This window comes from Micropterus salmoides, unplaced genomic scaffold (assembly GCF_014851395.1).
Source record: "Micropterus salmoides isolate LMB-PRFRI ecotype aquatic unplaced genomic scaffold, ASM1485139v1 Ms_hic_scaffold_11, whole genome shotgun sequence".
NCBI classification, from domain to species: domain Eukaryota; kingdom Metazoa; phylum Chordata; class Actinopteri; order Centrarchiformes; family Centrarchidae; genus Micropterus; species Micropterus salmoides.
In genome coordinates, this window is record NW_024040152.1 from 12,446,322 (window position 1) to 12,469,656 (window position 23,335).

The following is a 23,335-nucleotide window of genomic DNA, read 5'->3' on the forward strand; positions in this document are numbered from 1 at the left end:
GCAATCAAAGTAATGGACTTGCCAGGCGCTACCAGCATGAGTTGACACTTCGGCCAACAAACAATTCTAACACACACACACACACACACACACACACAATTCAACACCAGGCATATCTTCAGTTTATGATGACGCAAAGGTAGCGAAGGAAGCTCCTGCTATCAGGCCCACCATGGTAGATGAGTAATAAAACTGAGAATATTGCCCCTTTATATGTCTTCAAAACAGACAAGTGTATGTCCTTCAAACAAAGGTTTCATCTGTTGTTTTCCTGCAGGGTTTACAGCACTCAATCTGGTTGTGTTTGTTGGTTGTTTGATACTGTTGTTTCTGCAAAGAAAAACCTTTTTCACTCTGGCTCTATATTGTATGTTTTCCATAAAAGAAGACTTTAATCACATTCAAATGAGCATGACTTATTGATGGGTAGTTGCTAATGCTGTGCTTGCTCTGTTGCATCCTGGGAAACCGTCCATTATCTGACCATAGCAATGATACTATTCAGCTGCTGGACCTGATGACAATTGCACCATCACAGTGATCATAGAGGGTGATTATTAAATCAATAGACATAAGCAGAAATGAGATCGGAACAAGCCAATATTCCTCCCTAAGTTTATGACATGCAGTGAATGTTACATAGTCTGGCCAGTAATGACTGCAAGAAGTCTATGAATTACTCACGCGTCTTCTCCCTGATGCTAGTTTCACCGATTAACGTCCTGGAACGGGTCCACATTAGAGAATTCCCCGTTTATGACCCATTTATGACAGTCATATTTCATTTCTACGAGTTGTAGTAGATATCCCAGTCCATCCAAACAAAACTCTTTATATTTGTGGTGGCTCTGTGGTGGATTGGACACAGTGTTATCCAGCTGTGAAGCCAACCCTAATGACTTGGTGAACACAGCTTATGTTCACGGGTCTTGGCAGTGTGACCCAAGCGAGGCAAGGAGGTGTGTACAGAGTGGCAGTACAGCATGAGGCATTGATTGAGGTGCCTGGATGTGTTGAATAACCAGAAAGCAGAGAGGCAGACAGAACAATTGAATGGGCAGCCAAGCCAGGGAGGCTGGGGAAATTTAGTTTTTTCACTTTTCTCTTATCAATAATGTGTTCCAGTCAGGGAATTTTTTTTTTTTTTGTAGTGAAGGAAGACATACTGTACTGTGTATTTTCTGAGTACATAAAGAGGAGATGAAAGCAGGGAAAGACATGATGAATAAAAAGATAAATGAAAAAAATAGACACAAGATCTGTAAAAAGAGCAACAAGAGAGGTACTCAGAGAAGAAGGGCGAGGAAGAGCTGTTCTAGGTTGATGAGAAACAGAAAAAAGAAGAGCGAAAGTGTCATGCTCATGTTCCACGCAGAAAGAGATGGATTTCTTCTTTTTAACTCCATCAGTGATTTCTTAAACCAACTCAGTTCAAGATGAACAATCCAATTAGTGTGAGCAAGGCCCTTTTTATTACAAGAGCATCACATTGTATTACAAGTTTAATCAAAACAGCTATGAAGATTGTGTCATAACCAGGTTAATTATGTTTTCCCTACAATGCTGCGTTCTCTCTGGACTACTATGTTATTACTGAATGTTTAATTAAATGCTGTCACTCATATATCTACATCACTGGTGGTTGGCTTAGTAGACACTTAAAACAGGCTTAGAATAAGACCCATAGGAAGAGCAGTCAAAGAAAACAGACATCTGTGATCAGTATAGCAGTCAACAGCTGGAGACTTAATTTTCTCACTGACATTTGGTGTGGGACCTGATAATTAACTGGCCTTTTCATTTGCGAGTTATTCATAATGCCTGTGAACAAGGTTGCTGATTCGTTAAAAAGCCAACAACAAACAGGAATGTGCTGTATTTATTTTTCTTTGGGCCATAAGCTGTTTGTTTCAAAAACTAGATTTTACTTATACACACAAAAATGGAAGGAACATTGTTTAAAGAAAATATGCCATACTGCTTGAAGATAATGACAAATTTTCGGTGAACAGCTCAGATTCATTTTTTCCAGATTCCATTTGGTCAAGAAGTCAGACCTCTGGGCACACTTTGGCTTTAAGGGAGTGTTTGGCTGAAGCCCATGGAGCTGCCTGCACTGCCTCACACAGGGCCATACGGACAGATTTTCCTCTGGATGGGGTTACTGCAGGTGGAATGTGGGGAACAGAAAGAGGAAAGGATGCTCGTTCTTCCCCAACTTTTTTCTTAGAAGGAGTGAAGAGGATCGGGGGCACGAGGCTGTACAGCTGGAAGAGGAACACGGCAACAGCATGAGCCCAGGCAGGAAGATTGGTACTGGGGGTGAAAAGCAAGAGAGCATGGATAATATGGAGCGGCAGGCACAGCACAACTAAGAGGGAGAGGGACAGAGACAGAGAACGGACCCGGCAGGAGTCCTTATTCAGGGGATCTGTATGACTAAAAGGAGTCTTCCTGGGCTTGATGCATAGCAAATCGAGGTAAATGGCCAGCAGGCAAAGCAAGGGGAGCAAGAACACCGTCATGCCATGGACATAGACTAGGAACTGGGGACTGAGAATGTTGTCAGGGGCGCACACTCCCCAGTGGCTGCTGTGAATCTCAGCGTAGGTGAAGTTGTGCATGTCTTCCACATAAAACTTTGACAGGAATCCTCCGTATGGAAGGTACTTTCCAATGATCTTGCGGTCATGGTGGTACTTAGGGGAAGGGGTAAGATGGGGTAAAGAGGTTGTCCAGTTGCCAGGCAGCCCAAGCCCAGCTGTGCCCGGACCAGTCCCACCACGTCTCCAGGTGTCGAGGACGTCCGAGCTGATGAACTGGGCGAAGGAGGACAGAACAGAGCCCACCCAGCACAGCAGAACCACACACAGAGCTCGTTGACGGGTCATCACTGAGGAGTACCTGGCATTCACAAAGTGGACAAAATTATTTGATTGGCATACTAAAACTGTTCTCAAATGCCTTAAAGAAGGAAATGAACATGAGCAGATATAAAGTTTCTACATTGCCTGGACACACATCTCGCACCAAGAATAAAGAACTCGTCCTATCAAGAAAGGGGCATTTTCATTTTTTAAATTAATTTCTGACTTTTGCAAGAGGTGCTAAAGAGCTGTTGATCTGTTTTAACAGCTATACTATATCTACACATATCTACTATTTGTAAGCATCTCAATTGGCCACAAGGACTGCTCTTGAAAATAGTTCTGAATGAACAAAAATCCAATCTTAATTACATCCTCTGGTTTACTTTCTGGCTTTGGGAGGGAGGGAGGCCTGAAGTGAGGGGCTAATTTTTTCAGTTGTCTTTTTTAAAATAGACATAATACTGACTTTCTTGCACCGAAAGGCTGGTTTTGTAGGTGACTGTCAATCAAACATCTAAGAGCCCCAGCCTATTGATATTTACTCGCCCTGTCTCTCTCAGATGGCAGTATAAGAAATGCGTAATAAAAAAAAGCCTTAGCAGCACTGAACAAACAGCATACAATGGCACTTCGTGACATGATTGCTGCTTTTTTTTCTTTTACCTTATATAGATTTTCTTCCTTTACAGATGAAAGCATGGTTGAGAGTGTTGGTTGACTTTTGCCACCCACATATTCACCCTCTCCCACACATACAAGAAAATATTGAAGCATTATATGTAATTGAAATTTACAGTATGTGATGCTTTATTATATTTCAGAGAAAAATATTATGTAAGGTATCTAATTGGTATTTAATTTTTACTATGTTAATATTTGACACTTAAACTCACAATCTATACTTATTCTTCTACTGCTTAAACTGATTTAACCCTCTTCTACGCTCACCTGTCTGCCAAGTGATGCTGCAGGTGGCTGTCCAGTGTAAGCAGCATCAACAGGAACATGGTAAACTGCCTGACCAGCAGGGGGCAGCACACCAAGGTTATGCAGGTGTACAGACACTGGGGCGTTCGCAGGTTGAGTAGCACGGTCACAGGAACCGCGACTGCACCCCCTACAGCCCCCACCCAACCCAGGCACAGCCGCAGACAACAAGTGACACTCCGTAGTTGGGGCCCTGCACCCTGGATTCTCTCCTGGATGTCAGCCACTGTACTGCTGCCACTGACCGCCATGCATAACCTCACGCTCACCACAATTACAAATACAGATAGGATGCACTGGCACAGGGAGTACAGCCACATGAATTCCATGTCTGGGGGAGATTTTTAAAAAAAGACAGAGAGCGAGACAGAGACTGATAAATGCAAATAATATATTTGACTACAGTTTAAAAAGTAATTACTGATAATGATGTGAAAGAGCAGAAAATTACAGAAAAATGTATCAATGCTTATGTAAATACAGCCTCATTCACTCTCACTCCTGCCTCTTCCCACACGGCTCTTTCCTTACTGTGTTAACTTGCATTGTCAAAGCAGTGTTCGGACATAGAGAAAGACAAAGAACCGAAAGAATACAAATGAGAAGGAGTGACAAAGAGTGGAGGAAGTTTTGAGGTTAAGTATAGGGGTGTAGGTCAAGGCAAGAGAGTGAGAAAGTGCAGATGAGGAAGGATAGAGAATGATGAAGGTTTGTGCTAGGGGCAGAGAGACGGGCAGGGAAAGAGTAGATATTTTGATAGGTATAGGAGAGCTGTAAACGTGCCTGGAGAGTGAAAAGGTCAGGCCAGACCAGATTTGACAGAACTTCTCCACTGAGGATGTGAGCGCCATGCAAACACAGAGCAACAAGCACCAAGCTGGGTGGCAACATACTGTTAACACTCTCTTTTTCTGGTCTTTGTTTTGCCTCTCTTCTCCCTCTGGCCCACCATGCATCATTTGCACACTCATACTCTCTGAAACACAAATAGGCCTAAACATTTATGCATAAATACATGAGCACTGACGCTCACAATCACACAAGAGCACACTCCCACACCAATGATTTCCAGCAAATGCATTAAAAAATGATTGGCAGCTAATTTTAGTGCATTTTCAAACAATAGTCTTGCATAGAGTAGGGTAGATAAATATTGAAAAAGCAGATTTGCAGCAGCAATGTGACACCTGTCCATTCCACGTAATTAGTTTGACCCTTTCAGAACATTTGGTGTTAGTTGTCACTTTTCCATAACAATCATTCCCGAAATAACCTCTTTATACCACTTCATAATCACTTTACACAGTTGTCTCCTGTCTCACCACTTGAAGGGCCTAAGCTAAATTGATTTACTGAAGTAATTAATGGAGTTTAATCCACCCTGTGTGAGTTTTGCAATTCAAATTGGTTGCTGGTCACTCCCAGTGTAATTAATTGCCTTAATTAATCAATTAAGCTCTTTGAAACAACATATAAGGCAAAACCTTTAAGCATGGTCAGTGGTGCCTGGATGTTGACAATGATAATAATGCCAAAGAAGTAAGTTAAGAAAAAAAGGTACAGTTACCTGTTGTGAAGCCCTGAGATGACACAGATAGTTTATACAAAACTCTATAATATATTCACTGAATGACTTGGCTGCCTTTTTATTTCCCTCCAGTATCTCTATCTTTCCCTCTCACCTCTTACTCTAAACTGTCTGCCCCCACTGACAGAGTATAAACCTGATTCATAAACCTCTGCTTATCCACCTGCCTTCTATCTCTCTCTCCTGTCTCTGCAAACATATCAATTGTGTCAATGTTGGAGCATGGCTGCCCTTTCCATTGGAAATGTGCAAAGGGCAACACCACCTCTGCCAGCCACTGAACAATGTAAATAAGGTACACACAAACATACACACATGAGCATGGCCTCACACAAAAGTAGGGTTTATTCTTTGTTCTCATTGCAAAAACCTTCTCACTCCGATTTACTTTGAATCATCCAATTGTCTCTTCATTTGAGAGAGACAAAGTAAACAAAGTAAAAGAAGAAGCAACTCTGAAGGCAATGTGCTTTTTGATGGAGTGGGCATGAGTTGGAGGTGATATGGATGAGCAGAGATATCAAAGACATTTCACAGTCTTATTTAAAGCCATTGTTCCATTAAATAAAATAAGGATGCAGCATTAGTGTATGAACTTTTGCTAGGATACAGAGGGAATGCATGCCCTCAATAAACAATATACCTTTAGGCTTATACAATATCCATGTTATTCCTCCTGTGATCTTAGATAGTCCATTTAATAATACATAATAGTGTACTCTCCAGCAAAACTGACAAACAAACAAAGCCTGGAGCTTGAAAACTAAGTGTTGTTTGCTCAAAAAGTTGACTTTACATGCAAATGACCTTAATCAAACTGTAGGGCTGACAGTTATAGCCTGGAAAATATGCCTATATTTCCAAAAAATCACCCAAGCATATCAATGTTTATACAATCATTCTCGCACTGTCTGCCAAAAGGGCTGATTTCCAGGCAAGGGAACACTGAGCCCAGTCGAGGGAGCCGTATTTCATAAAAACACACAGACAATACAAATCAAAAACTGCTGCAATTAATTACAGTAGCCTATGTTTATTGGTTAATTGTAGAAGTGGAGACTCTGAGGAATGCATGGTGAATGCAGATTACACAATCAGAATCATAATAAGTTAACTCTATTAAAATAAATGATAAATGTATGCTTTTTGTGTGCACTCAATTTAAAGATAGTGTTTGTGGCACCAGAATGTAGCCTACAGCCTATTTCAATGTAACATAATAATAATTGCCTCTCTCGTTTTGCGTTACAATTCTAGATTTAATTGTGCAAGGTAATAACACAGTAAAAAGCTGTATGTGGATGACTATGGGCTATCCCAAGGCTCAAAAAGATTATCAACAAATTTTGTTTCAGCTTCTCTGAGTATTCACAATTGTCATGTGGTCGGTGGACTGTGATGAGCTGAATCGGTGGAAAAAACAACGCTGTAGTCTCGCGTAATGGAACGTGATTTGCCCGTTTTAACATGGGTTGGAAACCCCATTTCACCCTCTTCCCTTCGCTGTCCACAAGCAAGGTAAAGCGCTATTTTCAGTCGTCGGTTACATGCCGCTAAATTGCTTTAAATCTTTAGCATTTACCTTCAAAATGTAGTCAGGCAGGATATAACACACTTGTTAATGAAGTGGTTGAGCTTTGCGGGAGATTAATAGACATGTATATTTGTATTTTGCAAGGATTTTAGTTGAATGCTGCGCTCATACTATAGGTCTGTTAGTAATGGCTGCCCCCATGCTACCTCGTTGAGGCCTGCTAGCTGGTGGCTAGCTGTCCCTATTTAACTTACTATTTATTGCATTTATGTAAAGTTGATATACATTTAGCCAAAACATTTATTGCGTGCAGCGTATTGGGATCTCAGTGAATTTTCTTTTTTAAAGGTTTATGACTTGGGGTCATCCTGAGACGGGTCCCGTAACGATAGCTAACTTTAGTTTAGCACTCATCGCCTGCTCCAAGGGAGTCTAATGCCGGTTGAACTTGTGTAAACGAGAGCCCCCACACATGGATGTGTCTTAAATTGTGCCCTTGCTACTTGGATTGTTGACCTGGCGTTTCCTATTTAGTAATGACATCAAAAGTGAAGATGAGCGGGTCTGGCGTTCCCATAACGTCGAAGCAGCTGATGTCGATAACGTTACTCCTCACTCGTGTTCTATGTAACGTTAGATCACGTTGTTTCCACCGGCCAGTGAACAGCTTAATTGTTAACTCTCGTAATCAGGAGAACCCAACTCAGTCTATTCCTAGTGCATGTCAGATGTGACTAATGTAACGTTAATGTATCTTAACGTTACATGTGTTGCCTTTTTACATTCCATATCATCTACAACGCTAGATGCCAGGTGTCACAGTGAAAGACGTCAACCAGCAGGAGTTTGTCCGTGCCCTGGCGGCTTTCCTGAAGAAGTGAGTATCTTGTTTTCCCCACACATCTTATTCTTAAGATTTCAATACATTGTGCACCCACGAGTGATTACACAACGTTATACTTGTTTTCAGTGGACTTGGTTCCATCCTTGTTTTATGACACTGTACCTCTTGTTGTACATAGTGCTATATTTTAGAAACTTAAGTATTTGTATGGCATCCTGTTGTGGTTTAGTTCTCACTGACATTTCTTGCCTCTCCACAGGTCAGGAAAACTGAAGGTGCCCGACTGGGTTGACCTCGTCAAGTTGGGTAAGCACAAGGAGCTGGCACCCAGTGATGAGAACTGGTTCTACATCAGAGCTGGTAAGTCCAAATATTTTAATTTTAGTTTCTCATTAGCCATGGGCTGTGTACAAAATTGCAGACTAACATAATACAAATAACATATTCATTCCAAGTATGCTAAGTATGATGTCAAATTGAGTATGTAGTGTGTTCCAACTGCATGGTATGATGATTTATGTACATGAGAAATACCCAAATGTATACTAGATTAGCAGGAATTTATTCAGACTTTGCAATGGCAGTAAAATGAGAAACATCTCAGGACATTAATGTGCAGTTAAGAGGAACTTTATGTATATATTCATACTGTGTTTAACACTAAAATATTGATTTAATAATTTAAAATGATACTGTGAAACATAAGTAGTAGAAGAGGTTGTTGATTTTACATTTGTAATAAACAATCTTGATTCAGTGGTAGCTGGGACAGTCATGTGAGAATGCATATTGCTGTAGTACTTTCCTGAGCATGGTATGTGATCAGTGTGTACTGCATACCAAATTAACGATTATGTAGTAGACAGTATGTGACTTGGTGTGTTAGTTAATGTTTGCCATTTTAGCTTCCAGTGGGAGATTGAGTTTATATTGCAACTTTGCTGTTTCAAACTTTACTGTTGCTGCTCTAGAAACATCATTTCATCATAAATTGTTTAATTTTTTAAAAGCTATTATTTAGTAATGGGGGAAAAAACAACTGATAAGAATATTGGTAGTAAAGAATACTAGTATAGCTTAAAATCCTAATGAATACCCATTTCTAGTTTCTAGTCTAAGTTTATGATTTTATCACTCACTCACAGTTAACAAATCCATTTTCCTGGAGGAGCGGCTGTCAAACTGTTTTCTATATGCGAGAATGTTTGTTGCTTTACATCTGACAAGCTATGTCCTTGTTCGGATTCTTTTACAGGGCTCAGCGTTAAACTTTTTTGCAGTGGGGTTGAAACTTACTGGCCAAGACAATTTTTACTGTCCCTCCTTCCAAAAGTGTTCAATTGTTTATTAAATACATCCTGGATATAAAAAAACCGAACAAACGTAATCACATTTAAAATTAAAAAAAAAAATAAAAAGGTTAAAACAATTTACTTTAAAACGAAACATACTAACAGACTCAAACATGACGTGTTCTTCTGCTGACAGCCATTTATGAAAAATGTACACAGAGCAGCAGACACGAGTTGCCTCTATCCTGATGAACAGGTTGCCACGGTAGCGATCTGTCAATCACAGGTAGTCCTGTCCAAAAGCATACGCTGCATTATCGTCTATTTTCCCCTAAACAGGACCATAATTTACTAAATGAACATCATGCTGTGTTGAAGAAGACTTGAAACTAGCGACTGAGACTATAAACTCATTTAAAAGTGTTTACTGAGGTAATAAATCAGCTGAGAAGTAGCAACATTTTACCATTATTTCTAATGGAACTCGGCCCCTGCTGGCCGTTACAGAGAATGCAGCAGAGAAAGTTCCGTCTGCATGGTTTCAATTTCGACCCAGCAGTTGCTGCATGATTGATATTAGAGAAATAACATGACAACCTCTCGTCACATAACTACAACTCTGGATTGGACATTGGTGCGCGCCAAGAGCTACAAAACAACTGCAAGATGTTGAATTTCTTTTTTTTATATATAAATACTAATGTCTTTGCACTGGCCCTTTATATATATATATATATATATATATATATATATATATATATATACACACACACACACACACACACACACACACACACACACACACACACACACACACACACACACACACACACACACACACGACAACCAAAATTGATAACTGCTAATAAATAACTTTGTTTAGGGGCAAGTAAATATTGACATGGGGCAAGTATATTTCTGACCCACTTGCCCCAAATTGGCATGTGAAGAAGAGAAAAAGACTAACATTCTACCCTGCTAAAGGGATGTATAAATATGTGGATTTCATGTTAGCGGATACGTCATCTATGCAGTGTTAGCTTGCTTGTCTTCATAAAGGCCAGCACAGAACCCTGTGATTTGATGCTCAATTTAATTGGCCTAAAAAGTGGCTCATGGAATGTGTTTCAGTTTTCTGCATAAACAAAACTTTAAACTTAATGACTACTGTCAACCGTACTAGGGCCAATATTCCCACAATCCAACGAAGGTTAAAATCAGGGGCAACTGGACTTGGTTGAAGGACTTCTTCAGTTCAGAGAACTCACCCCCACTTATCCAACATCTCTATTTTACCATGGTGAAAACCCTCTAAGCAATGTAATGGAACTGTGACACCACATAAAAACATCCCCTCTTCTTCTCCCACAGCATCCACAGTCCGCCACCTGTACCTACGTGGAGGTGCTGGTGTTGGCTCCATGACCAAGATCTATGGAAGTCGCCAGAGGAACGGTGTATGCCCTGCCCACTACAGTGTAGGATCCAAGAACGTTGCTCGTAAAGTGCTGCAGGCCCTTGAGCTGCTGAAGATGATTGAGAAGGATCCCAATGGGTGCGTGCCTCCATCCGTTGTGTCCCCTAGATAAGATCTTGCATAAAAATACGCACATGTTGACTTATTAATTTGTTAAAGGTAACCTGTTTGGCATTTAAGTGCCCACAAATCACAGTAATTGTGTTTTGTTTAAATTTTACAATGTGACCCTTTTGGATATGTATGTTTAGTCTTTGTAGAGGCATGTATTTGGCATATGCACAATATAGTGTTTCAAGGCTACTGTGGGCACAGTAGTTGGGTACCCCCCTCCACACATATGGTTATTCATTCTTGGGATACTCTGCCACAGATGGTTCTTTTCCCCTTTGCATTTCCATCTTCAAATGCAGAAGCATGACATAAAAGAGCCCCATTAATGGGATGCTGGAAAACTGAAATCTCTAAATGCATAAGCCTGAATATTGCTTCAACTTTGCTATTAATATGTATTTGCACTGTATTGAAAGGACTAATTGATGGGCTTGATTTGTATTGAGTTCAAGTGGGCAGAAAAATGAAATTCCACTTTGAATTGCCTTTGTTTCAGGGCTAATAATGAGTGATTTTTGTGTATGGGTGGAGAATTGATGTTTCCCTGAATGTAATACTGTGGCGTAAGGAAGTAGTTACTGCAGACTTGAGCATTTTGTATATTGATTTTTTTTAAGTTATGAAGGGTGATATATTGTCCAATTTTTCTGTAATAATTTTTTGCTTTTATCCATTTCCCTCAGTGGTCGCAAACTAACCGCCCAGGGAACCAGAGACCTGGATAGAATTGCTGGCCAGGTGAGAAACTAATCTGTCTTCACTAGATATTATGTTGACATACGCACAACTAACTTGATTATTTGGATTTTGGTGAAAGTCCAAGCAAGATTGTACCACTTTACCATTTATCTGAGACAGTTAATACTTGAACTATTGCGCATGTTATGCATCTGTATCCCCCCCACAGATTTCATCAAAGTACATAGACATTTTATATACATATATTTTTAATTACTTCTATTGTCTATAGTATGCCCAGAAAAGTTTGGGTGTGTCACATACTACTATATATGCATTTACTTGTACATTAGTATGTCTTTAATGAATTACAACACCTCCAACTTGCCCCTATGTCTGCGTCACCGCCTTGCCATGAGTAATTATTGAAACACACTGCTGCTTTGCATCTGGTTGAACTTTGTGAACAGAATCAATAGTCAAATAACACATTGAGCCACGCTAAGCCTTATTCAGTACATTTAAGAGATGAATTTAGTTTGTCAAGCAATATGTGTTGTCTGTTTACGGCCTTGGTTAAAGCTAACACGGCAGTTGCAGTAAGAACATTTCCTTGAATCCCACCAAAACCTTCTGACCTGTGCCTCTACATATTTGCTACTGTCTCGGTAATGAGAAAAAACCTGTTTCATTAAATAATGAGATCTAGTATGGTTGCTAAAGCCTGGTCCAATCTTCTGCTTGAATTTAAATGCTCCAGTATTAAGCTCCACAGATGATTCATTGCAACCTCATGCTGGCCAGCCAAGGTTGTTTTTACTGACAGAGAGACTGGCATTTCGTGTGACGTTCAGATGCTCGGTTGGTGCCTTAAGCGTGTGCGATCACAGAAATATCATCCCTTTGCTTTGATGCGACACCTTGTCTGTTGCGGGAGTACACGGCCCCAGTGTCGCTTCAGCATGCCAGGCTTTTTAAAGCGCTTGTCCTTTAGGCAAATTTGAGTCTGCCAGCCAAGTGTTATGTGTCTTCTGTGGCACACTACTGGAATTGTTTGTTCGCTCTCAGTAAAAAACAAATCGCAGTTGGGCCTTGTCAAAAAATCAGGAGAGCGGCAGCAGTGTTGTGATAATTCAAGGGTAAAAGGGGTAAACATGAGGAGGGAATTTCATGCTTGGCAAGTCTGCCGTATGGCACCAGTTTTCTCCTTGTTTACCCATGCTAATGAGCAATATGCAGATGAGCAGACCTGGGCCCAGCCCTGCCTACCTACTGCACAAAACTGGCAGGAAGCATGTTGGTGTGGCTCCGCTACCTCCTTGTGAATCCCCGTGTGTGTTGCAGATTCTGATGGCTTTGTAAGAGATTGATGCTTTTCCCCTTGTAAGTGAGGTTTCTGCTATGTACTGTCAGTGGGCTATTCATGGTGTTTTTGGCAATTGGAACACAGTAAAGTGGTTCTCTTCCAAACTGTGTACACTCTAAAGTCCCCATGAAATTGCATTTTGATAGCATCTTACTCCCTTAAGTTGCACATTTCCTGTTCAAACAATGTTGTGGTGGGCCTTTATGTGCTAAGAAATTTACAAGTAAACAGTAAACCAGTTGAATATTAAGCAGATGGTAAGATCCATTTGATCTTGATTGATATAAATGAGTTTAAATAGTAAGATCTTTAGCACCAAATATGGCAAAATGATGAAACCATTAAAATACAATTCCCCCCCCAGCAAGTAATTGGATTTAGATATAAAGAAAACACCAGTTTTCAAAGGAACTACATCACCTGTCTGCTGCAGGACTTAACTTGTGTATGTCTCATGCTGTCTTGTTTTTGTCTCTCCCCCCCCCAGGTTGCAGCTGCAAACAAGAAAACTGTTTAATAAATCTTTTTTGGACAAAGTTAAACACTGTGTCCTCCTTTGTTGGTAACTTGTGTACAATGAAAGTGTTTCTGAGGACATTGACATTCTGCTCAGTATTTTGAAGTCTGTTCACCCCTGTCTGAGGAATAGGTCTTTGGACTCATATGTCATTGCCATTGTTCAAGTTAAGCCAAATTCATTAAAAAGGCTAACGTAGTTGACCTGAAACTGCTTGCTTTCAATAGCAAAGCAAGCTGCTGCGTGAAATCAACCCTAGCTGGTTTCTGGATGCCTGGTTTAAATGTCTAAAGGGCAGCAAATTACCATTAGTTGTAGTGTTTTCAGATCTTCATATCCTCGAACCAGCAAAAGCTCACGTCAGGGTGCAGTTTCATTAAGCAGTTTGAAAAGGCTTCCTAAGAGCTGTTCATCAGTAGCCAACACGTTCTGTCGCAATACCACTTTCACTTCCATTATTTTTTTTCTGCCACTGTGTTCATGTATCAGATGTAGTTTGTACAGATTTGTCCATAATACCATGACAACCAAGGAAAATTGTTAAAAGGCAGATGATTACATTTAATAAGCAGCACAGTTGGTGGTTCAATAGCTGGTAAGGAATGATGTCATGATTTAAGAGTTTCATTCAGGGCCAGAGTGCCACCTACAGACTCTACAGCCAACAACAATTCTTAAACAAACGTGACAGTGTTACACCATTGAAGGAGTATTGTACACTTACTATTTTACACTGTGCCAAAAAAAATTAGAGATTTGGCAAACTGAGACAAGAAATTAAGCAACCATATTAAATGACTACAGCATTTAATGTGTGGCTAAGGGGTTGCTTAGCTCATTGAAAGCAGGCCTTTATTACTACATCATGTGTCTAATTTAAGCAGTCTAAATAGTGAATGTGTTTAGGCTAGAATCCAAAACCAGTCTCTTCCAAAGTGCAGGATTTTGAAACATTTGGGTTTTCAGTTTGGTCATGTTAATACCACTTGTGCTTTTCTAATTAGATACACTTAAACGTTTGGTTGCATAAAACTCGATCTGAGAGCACTTGACTGATTTAATTTGGTGGTGCTTCTGGAATCCTGCAGAGGGTGCCAAAGCCTATAGAATATCTATCATTGCTATACATGCGCTTTAAGGTGATTTGCCTCTGAGGTGCATTCACCGGTATTTAAAGCAGCAGCTCGAATATACATCTAATAGCATCAGCCTATTTCTAAGGCATGCTGAACACCTCATTATAAATAAATGCAGTATTTTAAAAAGCCTGACAGTTCAAATATAAATTTCAGGTGCAGATAAAGGGGATTTATGGCTTAGTTGATTTTCTGTTATCAGAAGGTTCCCTGAATATGTTTAGCTCTGCCTTTATACTTAATATCCAACACTCCTCTAATTGTGTTTTGCAACAGCTTCAGGAGCTTTTTACAGAGAAATGTAATACGCAGTGCCAATTGACTAAAACGTCCAATCGGTTTCCATTTCCAATTTGAGCCAGGGGAGCTTTATGTGCTGGCTTTTTTTGTTCCTCAGCTGGCCTTGAGGCAACAAAACTACAACCACCAAATATGAAGAGGGGGGGCGTGCATTGTTCACTTATCTGTGCCCCCTTTGAGATAATACAGATTGCTTTTATATTAACCCAATTCATGTCCAGATTCGAAGAACAATAATCGCAAGGCATTGTTTGCTGACAGTGCTGAACTGTTGTTCACAGGCTGCAGTGCTCGCTGTGTATGTGTGTTTTGTGATGACCAAGCTTTTGGTCCTGTGTTTGCAAGATACCGTGTGTTGCAGATCCCTGGACGGTGAGCCTGTTGTTTGCCAGTCTGTCATCCACTGTATCTGTGTTTACAGTACACACAGCACAGCACACAGAATGCAATGCACGCTGCCCCATCCTATGGGCTCGTCTGTTTTTATAATGTCAGTCATCATAAAGAGTCTCCATCAATTATTCTGCACGTCTCTCAGGAAATATTAATCTCGTCTTTTCATACACCCCCCCTCATTCTCTCAGTCATCTCCTCCATCTCCCTGTCTGTCTGTCTTCCGCCTCCTCGCTCCCTCCGTTTTTCATTTGAAGACCAGCTGTTCCTGAACACCTGAACCAATCGTCTCTCCCTCCACTGGCCCATCCTTTTCTCCTTCCCCCTTTTCTTACTTTGTGATCCCTCTTTTTCTTCTACCCTGTAATTTGGAAGAGAGAGAGAAGGATAAACATGTCCTTGAGTTATAGAGAAATGTGTGGAATCCACCAGAGGAGGTCTGCCATATCTGTTCACTCGCTACTGTTTCACTGCGTATGTGCGCGTGTGTGTATGCTCACCTGTGTGTGTGCTTTGTGTATCTGGTGTTAATGTGCAGCGCTTTTCAAGGCAATTTCAGCTCCACTCAGTCAATTTGTTTATGCACTGATTTGTCATTGTGTGCTGGGTAATTATCAGCAGGCTTCACTATAGCAATTAGTGCTGTGGAACAATTACCACTTTAACAAATACACATCCAAGTGGTTTGTCGTGCCTAGTGTGTGTACGTGTATGTGTGGAGGTGGCTGCACCTACTTGCTCTCCCAATTCTTTGGCAGCTAAGCTTGATCATAGTGAGAATGGATGCAGACCTGCCTCTCACCTCCTCAGGGCTGGAAACAGCAGATAGCTAAGAAATGTCTCTGCTGCGCAAGTCTCTCTAAAATAGAACCACTATCAGGAGAGCTCCTACACACACATACACACATTGTCAACCCACAGCTTCATGCCCTGTGGCATGTTTTCCTCTAAAAGACTAGACATACCTCAGAAAGTTTCCCAGCATTCCCAGTCTCTGGCATAGTGAGTTAAATTGGAGTTTTCTTGGCAAAGCTGACACAGATCCCATAGAATACGCTTCTGTTTTAGCCAAGATAACATCAGCGTTTCCTTTCTTATCAAAAGCACAATCCTTTGTTTCCGTTCAACTTTTGTTGACTTCAAAACCTCAATCTCATTTAGTTTTGTGAGTGCGTGTGTAAAAAATACTTTCTCTACTGAAAATGTTAAGCTAGGTTATTTAGTACTTGTGAATATATTCTCTAACATTATGCATAATATACAATACTCCTCAACTATTGCAACAGTTTCGGGAGCTTTCCACAGGGAAATGTAATACGCAGGGCTAATTGACTAAAACGTCCAATCTGTTTCCATTTTCATTTCCAATATGGGCCAGTGGAGCTTTATGTGCTGGCTTTTTTTGTTCCTCAGCTAGCCTTGAGGCAACAAAACGACAACCACCAAATATGAAGGGGGGGGGGGGGAGTGCAGTGCAGTGTTCACAGATATCTGTGCCCCCGTAGATACCGTGTGTTGCAGATCTGATAACAGCGCTTCCTGTCGCACAACACAATGCTTTTCTCATAAAATACATTGCTTTCTTATCAAAACCACGATCCTTTGTTTCCTTTCAACTTTTGTTGACTTAAAAACCTCAATCTCATTTAGTTTTTTTGAGTGCGCGTGTAAAAAAATACTTTCTCTCTACTGATAATGTTAAGCTAGAGTATTTAGTACTTGTGAATAAATTGTATCGTAAAAGTTAAGTCTAAATTAAGTGTTGTTAAACAAACCAGTGGTTAAACCATCACAGCAGACGCAGTGTACAGCCCCGCACGGTGTGTTTATGCTGTGTGGCGGGGGTCAGCCCTAGTCGGCAAAAGTGTGTTTATAGAAATTAGTCTGAGGCCAAAAGGTTGGTGTTGTTTTAGTAGAGAGCTGAGCCGCTGCCGTCTGCATTACAAGTCTGGGAGGGAGAGAACTCCTCGGCTACAAGAAGCCCGGTTTACACACTCTCATCTGTCCCTATGGGTGTGTAAGAGCTGATTGATGGATGGGTTTGGTTGTTTGTGTGTATGAAGGAGAGAATATGTTTGGCCTTGCTGACTTCCTGGATAGTTCGAGTGTTTGATATACATCTGCCTACTGTATGTGTGTTTCTGTTCTGTGTGCTGTCAGCTCTAATCCCTCATCCTGTGTTTGGCCTGAGAGCAGGTGGTGTAAACATACATCGTGCCGCTCAGCCTGCCTGGCACCACAGGGCACTGCAGCACTGCCCCAGAGCAGGTGTGTGTGTGTGTGTGTGTGTGTGTGTGTGTGTGTGTGTGTGTGCGCGCGCGCGCGTGCGCGTGTGTGCATGCGTGTGTAGTCGAAATACCATGTGTCAGTGACTTTTGGGTCTCTGTGAGTATTGTGTGTCTCCTTAGATCGCGAGTCTGAATCCCCTGCACCTGTCACAGAGGGTGGGGTGCAAAGGGAGGATGACAGGGCACAGAACAGATGCTGTCTACAAAGCCAGCAGAACTGACTGAATTGCACAGTGTGTCTTCTGTATGTGTGTGTGAGAGAGAGTAGGCCATATTATTTCTGTGCTGTGCTTGTGTGCGCGCACACTACATCAGATCAGAGCTTTCAAGTCATTCATACTTTGATGCTGCGGCCCTGCGCTTTCTTCATCACAGAACAAAAGACTGACAGAGGGAGACAGCCAGACACCGGTATGACACCGAATGGCTGTGGAGATAGTTGACACAGTGACAGACTGAGATAGGAGGAAGTGTGTTTGTAGCTCTGTGCTTCATCATTTCTCTATCTCTTACAGTCTGCCCCTATCTGTCTGTGGGAGGGAGGACATATCTCCAAATAAATGCCAAGCAGAGGTGTCAAAGTGACCAAGTATGAACGTAACCAACAGAGTAGCCTCAACTCACTTGCCAGGCCCGTTTCTAAAAAAACAGATTCTCCTCACCCACAGCCCTGACAGGTCTCTTTCCTGTATTAACTGAAGATTAGGTTTAGTATATGCATGACAAGATAGTTGATCCTCTTTGGCATGCTCCATTTACAATGAGTGGTTGAGCTAACCTTGCACTCTGTGGCCTTTTGCGGAGTTTAATGTCATGTTGGATTTACTGTAAACACAAGCACTTGAGTGGAAAACTGTTCACTTCTGGCTCATGGCAGTGACAAGCTGGAGAAAATGTATTCCAGGCTAAGGTGTCTCCAAATTGTGGCTGCATGGTCATAAAATCAAATGAAATATATCTTTTTTTAATAACCAAAATCCAATTGATCAGCTATCCCTGTCAAAAAAATAAAAATAAAACAAACATGTCATTTCTGCTACAATTTGCCTTTGTTCAATTTAAACTTAAATTGTCCAAATGCATTTCAGGCATGAACATTTCCAAGATTAGCAATGAGATGTCATTTCATTCTTTTACTTCCACAGATATGACAAATACACTAGTCATGACTGACTCAGACACATGGCATTGTTAGAATGGCAATGTCAGTCGGTCCACCACTTTGGTCCAAACTGAATAAACTATTACATGAATTGCCATGAAATTGTGCTCAGACATTCCTGATCCCCAGAGGATGAATCATATTGACTGTGTTGAACCCCTGACTTTTCCTCTAGCGAATTAAATATCTTGCCAACACTTGTTGGATGGATTGCCTTGATATTCACAACAGTTATTAGTTACATCTTTAGAGGATACATTCTAATGACTTCTGCGATCCCCTGACTGTCAGAGCTTTCACATATCTTGTCAAATATCATGTGGGTGACTTAAATTCTGTATTACAATATATTGACAAACATTGGATGGTTTGCTGCGAAATATGTTACACACATTCATGTTCCCCAGAGGATAGTTTGTAATAACTGATTTTTCATCTAGCGCCATCACTGGTCAGAATGTAATTTTGTGAGATACTTGCAAAACTAATTCCCATCAGCCTCAGCTGTACTTTACTGTTTAGTGCTAATGTTTGATTGCAAACATACTAAAGTAAGATGGTGAACATGACAAACATTATCTGCTGAACATCAACATTCTTGCATTATCAGAGGCACTAGCATGGCTATAGACTCTTGTTTCATTCAGCATATTGTAGTTTAAGTTAGAGACTTAAGAGATGCTTAAGTTATGCAGGAAAACTTTTTCTGACTTCACACCCTCATTCCTTCCTCTGTTTCCAGTGAATCCGTGCCTCTTTTGCCTCCTACTCCCTCCTGCAATCTAAACCATACCACAGACTCTCATTTTCTCACAAAACTAATGATCTTTCTACTTTAACCTTTCTATTGTATGCCAGTGTTCCCCTCTTCCTGTTATTTTCTTGCCCATATTACCCTTTCATATTACCTTTTCCTTTTCCTTTATCCCTTAGTACCATTGCTACCCTCGCCCCCTTCCCCCAGCCTTACCATTTGTCATCAGGACTAAAATTCCTTAGCTTCTTACATTGCCATTGTGTCATTCTCTGCTTCTACTAAAAATGTTCTGTGCTTTTGACAAATCCCTGAACCTCTTTAAGTCGTATCAAACATGGAATCAAAATGAAACCTTTTCTTTTCTTTTGGGCAGAAACTGATTATATGCACATCTATGTGCATTTCTAAGTAATTTTTAAGTAAAGAATAAGAGATAGATGTGGCTGACAAAACATTTTTGTGGTACTTTCTTTTACTTGACTATTTTCATTTTGTCCTACTCTGTACTACATCTCAGAAGCAAACATTTTTCTTTATACAGCACTACAGTTATCTGACAGCTGAGCTTTGATTAAGGTTTTACATAGAACATATATGATCAGCTTATAAAATATAGTGCATTGGTAAAATTAAACTGCCAAAAAGTTGATAAAGTACTATCTTTACATTGACCAGCTACAACAAAACATGCTGCATACACAGTAATATTTCAGTAACAATAATCCAATAATACACACTGTGAGGGGCTATTCTGCCATCCAGTCAGTATGTGTCTTATTAATTGTTACTTCTGATGCTTCTGATAAGTCAATTTTTAAGTCAATTTTGCTGATAATACTGTGAACACTTTAATGCAGAGATTTTATGCATGTGTTTTTACTTTGATGTATTGCTGCTTTTACAGAAGTAAAGGATCTCCATCTCTGCTAACACTTAAACCAGTTTATCATTTTAAGGAGGTATGTACCAAAACAAGTGAATCTAAAATATCTAACAGTCCCATATTGCACATGAACACTGAGAACAGTAGGTCAAATGTATTCCAGAAAATCTGTCTCTAAATGTGTCTGCAATGTTTAAAATGGACAGTTGGATTAGTATTTTAACCATTTGCCGGTCTGTTGTCTGAGTTTTGGCAAACCTGGGGATTGTAAGACTGTGTGGGCAAGAGAGGCCCTCTTGGGACTGTTTGTTCTTACGAATATTTCCACCTAATACGATCTAGATAGCAAACCTTTAGTGATTCCTCGCATGCAGCCTGTCTATAGCCTCAGCGTGATTATCTCGTGACTTGTTAACATGTTTCTCAATTGAATTTTGTGGAGTAACTAGATGAGCTGCACAAATTCAGCCACATGCAACCAAGACTGGCCCTACCACCAGTGTACATGTTTGCCATTTACTGGACATTCTTTCATTGTGTTTGTATGTACACGTGTGAGTGTGCACGTGTGTTTTTGGTGCAGTTTTGCAGAGTTTAGGGAACTCAGGCTTCTGTTGTGCTATTCTGTGCCATACTTGTTTCTTACACACAGTGACCTCCTCAGCTCAATCTGATGTCCTCTCCCCTCCCTCTGGACAAATAACAACATGGCCTTGTTTTGTCTTTACCGCCTCGGTGTCTCTTATCTTTTCTCTTTTCTCCTTATGTTCCTTTCTGCATTTCTACCATACTGTAACACTTCTATGTTCATTCTGTTCACTCAATGTACTTGCTATATTATTCTTATGGTTTTCCTTTCACTTACCAGGTTTTTTTCCCCATATGTCCGTGATCCTTTGCCACTCATTCTAAGCACACAGTTATTTAAAAAAATATGTCCTTGGACTTCAGTCTGTCAATGGGCTTTTGTTTGTGTATCTTACCTCCCTGAAGTGATGGCGATAAACATGACTATCCTTCACTGTTGTCAATGGACTACTGTCTTCCCTGCGTGTGCATGTTTGTGTCAGAGAGTGAGGAGAGACAGGGGAAAAGTGTGTGTGAGAAAGAGTGAGTAAAAACCACGTGCGTGCGTGCAAAAACATTGTGACAGAGAGGTGAGGTTGTGTTAGCAGAAATCTTATTAACTGCTGAGCTGCTTTCAAAGCTTCCTTCTCTCTTCACAGTTCTCCGTCAAAACATCTCCTGAGAAACTTCTTTGCTCTGCTCATTCCCTGACAGGAATAAATGGTGTGGTTTTTTGTAAAGCAATGCAAATTCTCTGCATTTCTGCACATTTCACAAAAAACAAACATTATTTTCCAATTTCACCTAATGATGCCAGATACAGTATTTTGCAATTATGCTGGTTTGTGAGCTGTGATTAGGTGCCTCTTGGGACCTGTTGGAACTGGGTTAGAGATGAGCTGAGACCAAATGCTGCATTTAGACCACTGACAACAATTATGAAATTGTACTGTGTTCCTCCATAGAAATCCAGGCACACCACAGGGACCCCTCTTCTGACAGAGCATTTAATTTGACGACCAGGTCCTGCTTTGTGGCAGAGGTTTGGTGCAACATTATTATTATTATTAGGCTAACATTATGCACTAGCCGCCGGGCCTACCAAACACGGGCAGGCAGCGCAGCACAGGGTCACGCCTCTCTGGGTCCTGAAAGAGAGATTGTTCTTCTGGTTTTTCTGTCTCATTTTCTCTTGTCATTATTTCATTTTTTCATTTTCCATTATACAGTTTCTTCTCTCCCTCTTTTTTCCCATCTGGGTGTTCCAGCTGAGGTCAATACCCACCACTCCGCTGTAGCACCAGGACACAGGAATCTCATGAATTGCAATGAACCAAACTGCCAGGCCCCCTGACATTTGGAAATTGTGTGTAAAACTGAAGTTAATTTAAATGTTTTGATTGTAATGTAAAGAGGATCCATCCCATGAATGCTCATTTAAATTTCAAGAACTTTTGAGAACAATTTAAAGGACAGAATCAAGAACTTTGATAATTATAACAATTATAATTGCTCCTTTTCCCATTGTGTCATATTGTAATACATTCCAGCTGATAAAGTGCTTCAAATGTTTTCCCTTCACTGTTGTTTCTCCACAACACAGTTCACTGCACAAAAAGTACAATACACCAATTGTCTTTTGATCCTTCAGACCAACCTTGCATGCTTATCAGAAGTGTAGTTTATCTGTTCTGTTTGTGACAAAGTGTGTAATGTTACACACACAGCTAATCATCTCTTTCAGCCACTGTCTATCTGCCTTTCCAAACCAGCTACTGAAGTTCAAGGTCTGACCATCTATAAGATTGGCCTGAGTTTATTCAGATATGCTTGTCTGGTCTATTAGAGCTTGTGTGGGCTCTTTTTTTAATGAGTGAGGACATAGTCTTATCTGGTTTTACACCATTTTGCAGCCTTCCTGAGTAGATTATTCTACTGTCTGGCCTCTCAATCTTCTACTTTTGCCCAAAATGATTTTGCTGACCTTTCTCCCCACATTTACTCTCACTCTCCTCACTTTGTTGCTGTCTGCTTCTGCTTCCTACATTTTACCTCTTAGCCCCCATCATCCACCCACCCACATATGTTCCTTTTTCTCTCGTGCTACTCAGCTTGTGGGCCTGCCAGGAGGCAGTGCATGCGTTTGAGGAGCGTAATCTGCTCTTTCTCCCCTTCCCATTTCCATTTCAATCCACTGTTCACAGCTGGAACCAAGGCACTCTGCATGCAGATGAGCAAGACTTTACTTTTTTCCAGAATGCACATTCAGACAAGAGATGGGCAGGAGCATGGGGGGAGGAGAAGGTAGAGAGAGGGGCACCAGGGGTAGAAGAATCAAAAATTACGTGAATAAGCAAAGCAACAGTTGCTGACACAAGGAAATCATTCAATTTTCCCATTCAACCTTACACAGGTGCACAGAGGAAGATGAAATGGTTTTTTTTGCGTCACAACACCTTTCAAACAAAAACAAAAACAAGACAGTGACAAGAAAATGTAGTCAATCAATCAAACAGCACGTCACGGCATGATCAAAGTAAAACAAAAGTAGTATAAAACAAAACTGTGCTGCAGCAAAGGTA

At 40.7% G+C, this 23,335-nt stretch overlaps 2 protein-coding genes across 2 annotated transcripts; one reads left to right on the forward strand and one right to left on the reverse strand.

The window, feature by feature from the left end:
- Window positions 1-1,592: 1,592 nt before the first annotated feature.
- Window positions 1,593-4,186, reverse strand: LOC119896857 (adenosine receptor A1-like). Its single transcript, XM_038710286.1, has 2 exons — window positions 3,819-4,186; window positions 1,593-2,904 (listed from the first exon to the last, which is right to left on the reverse strand). The coding sequence occupies exons 1-2, from the start codon at window positions 4,184-4,186 to the stop codon at window positions 2,052-2,054; spliced, it is 1,221 nt and encodes a 406-aa protein (XP_038566214.1). The 3' UTR covers window positions 1,593-2,051.
- Window positions 4,187-6,888: 2,702 nt separating this feature from the next.
- rps19 (ribosomal protein S19) lies at window positions 6,889-13,292 on the forward strand. Its single transcript, XM_038710942.1, has 6 exons — window positions 6,889-6,963; window positions 7,786-7,856; window positions 8,083-8,183; window positions 10,487-10,670; window positions 11,390-11,444; window positions 13,238-13,292. Exons 1-6 carry the CDS (start codon window positions 6,913-6,915, stop codon window positions 13,265-13,267), a joined length of 492 nt encoding a protein of 163 aa, XP_038566870.1. The 5' UTR covers window positions 6,889-6,912; the 3' UTR covers window positions 13,268-13,292.
- The last annotated feature ends 10,043 nt before the right edge of the window (window positions 13,293-23,335 follow it).

Excerpts from the sequence above, each read along its gene's own strand:
- LOC119896857 (XM_038710286.1), bottom strand. The coding sequence starts at position 4,186 with ATGGAATTCATGTGGCTGTACTCCCTGTGCCAGTGCATCCTATCTGTA. Across the intron at positions 2,905-3,818 it reads CAGCATCACTTGGCAGACAG|GTACTCCTCAGTGATGACCC; the intron begins GTGAGCGTAGAA and ends TGTGAATGCCAG.
- rps19 (XM_038710942.1), top strand. The coding sequence starts at position 6,913 with ATGGGTTGGAAACCCCATTTCACCCTCTTCCCTTCGCTGTCCACAAGC. Across the intron at positions 7,857-8,082 it reads CTGGCGGCTTTCCTGAAGAA|GTCAGGAAAACTGAAGGTGC; the intron begins GTGAGTATCTTG and ends GCCTCTCCACAG. Across the intron at positions 8,184-10,486 it reads CTGGTTCTACATCAGAGCTG|CATCCACAGTCCGCCACCTG; the intron begins GTAAGTCCAAAT and ends CTTCTCCCACAG.